The sequence below is a fragment of the Misgurnus anguillicaudatus genome, chromosome 18 (assembly GCF_027580225.2).
Source record: "Misgurnus anguillicaudatus chromosome 18, ASM2758022v2, whole genome shotgun sequence".
In the NCBI taxonomy this organism is placed as follows: Eukaryota; Metazoa; Chordata; class Actinopteri; order Cypriniformes; family Cobitidae; genus Misgurnus; species Misgurnus anguillicaudatus.
The window spans coordinates 33,665,300-33,673,424 of record NC_073354.2 but is presented as its reverse complement, the minus strand read 5'-3'; the positions used below and the strand labels follow the sequence as shown (position 1 = coordinate 33,673,424).

The 8,125-nt window shown below is 34.1% G+C and overlaps 1 protein-coding gene across 1 annotated transcript; it reads right to left on the bottom strand.

Moving 5' to 3' along the window:
• Window positions 1-4,438: 4,438 nt before the first annotated feature.
• On the bottom strand, window positions 4,439-7,686 carry opn8a (opsin 8, group member a). Its single transcript, XM_055187198.2, has 3 exons — window positions 7,332-7,686; window positions 5,407-5,738; window positions 4,439-4,880 (listed from the first exon to the last, which is right to left on the bottom strand). The coding sequence occupies exons 1-3, from the start codon at window positions 7,669-7,671 to the stop codon at window positions 4,554-4,556; spliced, it is 999 nt and encodes a 332-aa protein (XP_055043173.2). The 5' UTR covers window positions 7,672-7,686; the 3' UTR covers window positions 4,439-4,553.
• Window positions 7,687-8,125: the final 439 nt, after the last annotated feature.

Below are 8,125 nucleotides of genomic sequence, written 5' to 3'. Positions count from 1 at the left end.
AGACGTTAAGTGGAATGACATTAAACTAGAGAAATTTACCCATATGGAAAGAACCTATATGTATATGAGGATATATGCACATGCAGCTTATATGCACATATGTACAGCATATATGCCCATATATGATAACATATATGCTGCATATATGCCACATATAAGCAACATTTAGGTGCATACAGGTCATATAGGTCTAATTTTTCTTTATATCCACATATAAGCCCTATAAATACAAGATATGTCTCCTATATGGGTGATTCTCACAAAAACTTGGTTTTAAAATGTCAAGAATGAAAATGTAAAAATTTCTTACATGTACTTTTTTTCCCACCAGACATTGAAAAACAAAGTCTGGAGTAAATGGGAACATTAATTTAAAAACTTTTACTTATCATTTAACACATTTTGTAACATAATTTAAAAAATTAGTCCTAAAAAATCTCATTACCGCAACAGTCAGAAAACATCAACACTGACATATTTTCAAAATGACATGACAAACCTGAAACAACATAATTTGGAGATTCTGCACATGCATTTAAAATCAAAGTATTATGCTTCTATTAATTAAATTAACATTTAATAAGCATCTGTTGCGGTAATGATAATCAAAATGTCGTGTAAGCATTCTGACAAGACAATATTTCAAATTAACTGTAAAAAACTGATCTTACCTGATAGCCATCTTGAAGTAACTGGTCCATGTGCTTGGTCACTCAAAATCAGACTTTATTAAAATTCTGTATGTGTGCTTAAACTGTTCTCAAAAAGTGTTGCGGAGGATGAGAACATCAGGCATGGACACATAATTTTCCTACTTTTTCTTCATTATTATTATACATGAATATTCAGTAAATATTTTTTCTGTCATCTAAAGTAGATCCATTTATTTTTTTTCTTAATATTTTTGTGTTAATTTGATTAAATTAAAACGTAACGCATGTTCAAACTCAGCCGGACACATTGCGGTAATGAGAATTTCAGCAGAAAATGAGATAAAATTTCCAATTATAAATTCTTATGTTGAAATCACACATTGTGCAAGGTAGAACACAGTATTGTGTTAATTCTGATGCTTTTTAATGTTACTATATTACACATTTTAAAGCTAAAATCATTAGTGCCGTGGTGTTTCAATGGCTTCGTGAGAATCACCCACATAGCTCATGGCAAGATCTGGTCATTTTGTAGCTCATATCTCACTTTGGCAACTGTCATACATGATGCCTAGCTCATATTTTCTATTATCAAGCCAATAACTAAGAACTAACATGAAACAGTATACAATAAACTGCTGAAAAAAAGTTACTCTTGTAAGAAACATGCAGCTTGAAGGAGGAATGGAGTCTATGTGATTTCTCAAGTATTCCTGGAAAAGATATATGTTTGTAATTGTTTTTTGAATGTTGTCCACCAGCAAGGAGTCGTGAAAGAGAATAAGCAGCAACATCTATGCCCTTTGGTCTCGGGGATTCCCATGTGGCAAGCACCGCTCCTAAATCAAATTTAAAGGGTTTTGCATTTCTTTGCTTTGATCAAATTTAAAGGGTTGTTTGTATCGAAGAAGTCACACAACTCAGCAATGAAAGATTCTTTTAATCTGTGTACGTCACTTATTGATAGACTCCTTTCATCAGTAATAACAGCTGAATGCTCATAGATTTATTATTGATTAGTGCAGAACAAAAGCATGAGGCGATGAATATAGAGCGAAACATTGATGCAAAACTAGAAAGAACTTTATGACACAAAATCATTTTGACAGGTCAACATTGAACCAAATAATAAAATACATTAAAATAAATCACCTTTTTAATATTCATAAAAAGCATTAGCTCCTTATAAATGAGTGTTATATCTTTTATCTCACAATAATCTAGCAGAAAAGATAGGCCAACCATAAAAAATGTGATAAATGAGTGGAAAAATAGATAAAAGACAAACATGTGCACATGATGGGAACAGAAAAAGCAGTGTCTTTCAGATCTATTGAGTCTGATACAGAGAGCATTGGAGTTAATACAGACTCATCCTGGTAATCAAAAAGATCAAATGGTAGGGATCATGTTTTTATTCATTTAAAAAAAACTTTTATCAGCGCATTATTTTGTGACTTACTTACTTTTTACTCATGCACTCTTGCAGGCCACAACCATAACATTAACTATGGTTTTACTACAGTAAAAAAAACATTACTATATGTTACTGCAAAATAATTATGCTATTGCTACATAAACCATCGATAAACCATGCTTGTTTTATTAAAAGTCATTGGTAATCAATACACCAAAAAACCCTTACTATTAGTTAATAACCATGGTTAACTTTCATAAGGGTTGTAATGTTAACTCTTTCCCCGCCAATGAGGAATTATCTTGTCAATTAAGAGAAAGCGCTACCCTACCAATGAGTTTATGAGCTGACGAGTTCATACGGTAATCTATATTTCCACTATTATCCACCAGGTGGTGCTCTTACCCAACTTATAAAAACATCGACGCATCCACTGATTCAAAAACAGTAAAAACTTACAATATGTTTTAATCATCGCTCTAAATCCTATCTGTAACAAAAGTCCTTTACAAAAATGCAATTATTTCAGCTTTTTGCTCAATATTTGTATTTTTAATTTTTTTAGTATTATTCATATTTGACAGGTGATTAAAAGAAAACAAATGAAAATAGTATAAAATGTTTTTTTTTGGTTGTTGTTTGTTTGAAAGCAGAGGGTCTGTTCTCTCATGATTTATACTACGGGTCTGTTGAATGCTTGAATCTGATTGGCTGATGAATGTTCTGATGTGTGTAATTATTTTCTAGGAAACGCACGGCGAATGTAGTTCCAGGCAGCTCTCTTGACCGCATTACTGTTCCATATCACTTCGCATAGTTAACAGTAATAACGGACTAACAAAAACAACATGACAGACGATTTTCCGAGACAATAACAGCACTGTTTAGAGATGCACAGACGTAGCCTCGTTCACATAATCTCTCTCTTTCTTGCTCGCCCTCCCTCTCTCGCTCACGCTCTCTTTTTTTTCTTTCTTTCTTTCTCTATCTGTCTCTCTGTCACTCTCGCTCTCTTTTTAATAACTTAATTAATAACTGCATTAAAATGCTATCAGCGCCTCAAGCCTCCATTGACAGCTTTAAAATGACGTTTTGGAACAAGCAAAAAAGCCATTGGATGAGATGCGGAATAAATAGTCCTACCCACAATAGCAATTAAAGTACAAAAACCAGACGAATCCCTTTAAATTTATCATGTGGTCGATGTCTTGAGGTGTGGTAACCATAGTATAAGCCGAATAATTTACTCCGGGCCATTGAATTATTGAAAAATAATGCACACCCGAGGTGTTACGGCCACTCCGCTTTGGGTCGTGGCCGCATCACCACCTTGAGCGTGCATTATCTTCCTAATAATTCAACGACTCGTCATCAATTATTCCTTTCATATTGTACACTGTAAATTTTTTTGTAAAAAATTACAGTAAAACTGGGTATTACTGGCAACTAGCTGACAGTAACTTACTTTAGATTTTACATTATGTTATTAACTGGCAACAGTTTGTTCAAAGTTAAATGAACATGAAACATTTTCAGTCTTTAACTTCTACAGTAAGTTACTGCTACCAGCTGCATAATTACAGCAATTTTTAACAGTGTATGTTTATATATTTATAGAGAAAAAAATTCTTGGAGGCATTAAACTTTTGTGAAAATCACAAAAATGCTGGCGCTGCTGGCAACTTAAAAAAACACTGGCGGGGAAAGAGTTAATGTTGTGGCCTGTTATATAGAAGAAATTTTAAAATGATCTTTTAAAGGTGTCAAATTTGAAAAAAAAGGCAGACCAAAGCACAGACATTACAATACCACTTTGACCGTCCGCAGGAAGGAATAAAGACATTATACACAGCAAACAATTATTTTCAAGAAAAAAAATTATTTGTATTTTTGTCTTGTTTTCAGTGAAAATATCTAAAAATTCTTAAATTAAGATGCCTTTTCTTGATGAGCAAAATGACTCAAGAAAATAAGTCTAGTTTTTAGACCAAAAATATCAAATTCAAGTGATTCTGTGCCTAAAACAAGCACATTTTTCTTGAATATTTATTGAATTTAGTGTTCAAAAAAAATTAAGATTTTTTTTGCTTGTTTTATGCACAAAATCACTTAAATTTAATATTTTTGGTCTAAAAATAGACTTACATTCTAGAGTCCTTTTGCTCATCAAGAAATAGCATCTCACTTTAAGAATTTGTACATATCTTCACTGAAAACAAGACAAAAATACAAATAATTTTTTTCTTGAAAATATTATTTTTTGCAGTGTATCACAAATATGTATAATTTTACATCGTATATTATCATGTTAAAGTAAAACTCAAATTTTAAAATAATAATGAACAAACAAATCTTGAATAACGCTACCGACTTAATGATCTCGAAAATGTCAAACAATCACGCAGTCATTTCCATCTCATTTATTCAGTGGAGCTCCTCACCACGAGTCTATTTTTAAAGATGAACCATCTGACCTCGTCTTTTCACTTTTCTGCTCTCTCCTGCTGCTTGAGGTCACCGGGTTTATCCGAGTGTCGGCGTCCTCCGCAGAGGGTCAATCTGTCCACAGCACTCGAGGAACAGCAACCATAACATGTCCAGATCTGTCGAAATTCCCTGCGGAAGGACCTGCGGAAAATGTAGTAGACAAAAGGGTTGTACACCGTTGAGCACTTTGCGAAGAGGCAGGGGAGCAAGCTGACAACTGGAGCTACGCTGTCTTTGCCCTCGGAATGAAACATGGTCCATAAACTGATGGACACGTAGGGTGCCCAGGAGACAACAAACCCGGCACTGATGAGGATGCCCATCTGAAACACAATAAGAAACCGTGAACTGACAGCAAAATGCTAGCCATGCTGAACATACTCGTGGGACTGTAGTGTGAAGCCACTAATGGATTCGTTTAACAACACATGTGCTAAATATCAAATCCACAAAGGAGGTTGTTGGTTCAAATACTTGTAAAGGCATCCGTGAATTGAAAATCTGCAGAAGTACCCGATTACCATTTTGCCCTGAGCTCCAGGGAACGTCTGCATGTTTCAGCGTTAAAAGCGTGTGTCTGTCACTTAAGCTGTTAAAACTGTGAAGTGTCAAGGACATGTGTGAACACTCCAGGGTGAACCCGAATGGTGTTAAACACTTAAATTAATATTAAAAAGACAAGCTACTGTTTTTATGTGGCATGCTGGAGTTGCCATATTTTTTTACTATGCATAGTGTCAGTTATGATCCGACATAGAAGTCACTGGCCGCCATTATAACGTAAGCCCACAGATTGGCATGCTAGTGATTTTTGGATACTTTAATGCAAATGTCTAATCTGAATCTTACCATTGTAACTTTCCTCTCAACGGTCCCTGTGCTGGGCAGACTCTCGTTGATTTGGATTGACTGATAAGCCTTGTGGAGCTTCCAGGCAATAGCAAAGTAGGAGAACACGATGAATCCACATGGGATCAGGGTGCACAGAACGGCTAAAGCCATAATGAAGGAAGCGCCGTTTAAAGAGCGCTGGTATTCGGTCCAGTCCACAGAGCAGGCCAAACCGTAGGGTTCAGGTCCGTATCCGCCCCAGCCCAGCAGAGGAAACACGGCCCAGAGCAGTGAGTACAGCCAGATGACAGATATCACAAGACTTATAGTCCTTCTCTGAAACCTGTTGCCTGAAACACACAAATGAAGTCCTTGAATAAAAGAACATTGAATTTATCATCAACTGTTACATTTGCCAAATGTGAATCTAAAGAAAAACCGAATTACCAAGAGGGTTGCTAGATCTGCAAAACAATTGCAGATCAAAACTGGCCCAGAAATAGCCAGGACCAAATGCCAAGACTCAAATAATCACTTTTATGCATCACACTCAATTTCCTCAAAAAAAATAAATAAAAAATAAATAAATAAATAAATAAAAATCACTGTATACATGGCAAAAATCGATTTCAAGAAAAACAATTCTTAGCATTTTTTGTCTTGATTTCAGTAAAAATATCTAAAAATTCTTAAATTAAGATGCTTTTTCTTGATGAGCAAAATGACCAAGAAAATATATCTAGTTTTTAGACCAAAAATATCAAATTTAAGCGACCTTCTGCATAAACAAGCAAAAAAATCTTGAACATTTTTCTTAAACACTAAATTCAAAAATGTGCTTACCCCATTGGCAGATTTTCTTGGGTCATTTTGCTCATCAAGAAAAAGCATCTTAATTTAAGAATTTTAAAATATTTTTACTGAAAATAAGACAAAAAATACTAAGAAATTAAGAAAATAAGTCTAGTTTTTAGGCCCAAAATATTAAATTTAAGTGATTTTGTGCATAAAACAAGCAAAACGATCTGCCAATGGGGTAAGCTGATTTTTCTAGAATTTTTCTTGAATTTAGTGTTTAAGAAAAAATTTCAAGATTTTTTGCTTACCCCATTGGCAGATTTATTTGCTTGTTTTATGCACAAAATCACTTAAATTTTATTTTTTTGGTCTAAAACTAGACTTATTTTCTTGGGTCGTTTTGCTCAACAAGAAAAAGCATCTTAATTTAAGAATTTTAAGATATTTTTTCTCAAAATAAGACAAAAATACTAAGAAATTAAGAAAACAAAGTCTAGTTTTTAGACCAAAAATATTAAATTTAAGTGATTTTGTGCATAAAACAAGCAAAAAAAATCTGCCAATGGGGTAAGCTGATTTTTCTAGAATTTTTCTTGAATTTAGAAATCACACAAAATCACTTAAATTTGACATTTTTGGTCTAAAATTGGACTTGTTTTCTTGGGTTGTTTTGCTCATCAAGAAAAAGCATTTTAAGTTAAGAATTTTTAGATATTTTCACTGAAAAAAACACACAAAAATACTAAAAATAAAATTCTTGAAAAGTAACTATATAAGTAACTATACACCCAGTCATGCTTTAGACTGGACAGCAGATGAACAAAATCCCTTCACTTGTGGACCAAAAAACAACCTGAGGCAACACTTTAAAAGTAGCCCAATTCTGCGGGAAAACCACTGATTTGGCAACACTGAATACCAATATTCAATTTGATGTTTCTTTAAGGGACTGTCATGCTTAAACAGCTAATATTAACTAATAAGCAGAATTTCTTTTAAAATGAATAATACTGAAAATAATAATTTGAAGTTTATAACCTTCAATTTGTTTATAAACGACAGAAACGCTAATGAAGCTGTAGCTCCAGACAGGTGATTTATAAGATTAACATTGTGGTCATGACCCAATAAAACCAGAACAGTACCTGACTTTGGCGGGTTTCCCGTTACCAGATATCTCACCAACGCAATGACGGTCAGAGTCATGATGCTGGCCACGCTAAAGATCATTCCCATCAGGCCATAATAAAGACAGGAAGGGTCACCCCCAATCCATGCATGGTTGAAGGCTGAAGCGATGGAGAGCGGATACATACTGAGAGCCATGCCGATGTCAGTCACAGCCAGATTAACCGTGAGGAGCTCGGGGGCTTTGAGAACGCTGTTTCGACGAGCGGCTGTTACCAGAACAGCTGCGTTGCCAATGATGGAGAAGATGGCTGGGAGGAGAAAGCAATTGATATAAAGCTTAGTAAACACTGGCATTCAATAATAAATAAATGAAAAAAGTGTTCCTGATGAGGTTTTATGTTAATCTGTAATACCGTGAGTATCCACTAGATGGCATTACTGAATTTATTAAAAAAACTGAAGCAAAACAAATATTTACTAATTTTAAACTCTGTGTATTTTTTGATAATCTTTCTGAATCTGACTTCTAACAAAATTCTTTCACAAAAATGCAATAATTTCAGCTTTTTGCTATTTTTTATTTTTTTAAAGAAAAATACCCATATTGCAGAGAAAAAAATGTTTGTAAAAAAATGGTGTAAAAAATGTTTTTACAGAGACAATTTTGTAAAATGTTCTTTGAAAAGCACAACTCATCTCTGTGCAATTTGCCACATGCATCAAACCGGCACTGAGAGCAATATAAAAATAAATAAATAGAAAACTTTGAACAGCAGATGCACAAGAGGTACATCAGAAGAAATTCCCA

Coding starts and splice junctions, on each gene's coding strand:
- opn8a (XM_055187198.2), bottom strand. CDS start 7,671: ATGCCAGTGTTTACTAAGCTTTATATCAATTGCTTTCTCCTCCCAGCC. Junction 5,739..7,331: donor GGGAAACCCGCCAAAGTCAG/GTACTGTTCTGG, acceptor TGTGTGTTTCAG/GCAACAGGTTTCAGAGAAGG. Junction 4,881..5,406: donor TTGAGAGGAAAGTTACAATG/GTAAGATTCAGA, acceptor ATTGTGTTTCAG/ATGGGCATCCTCATCAGTGC.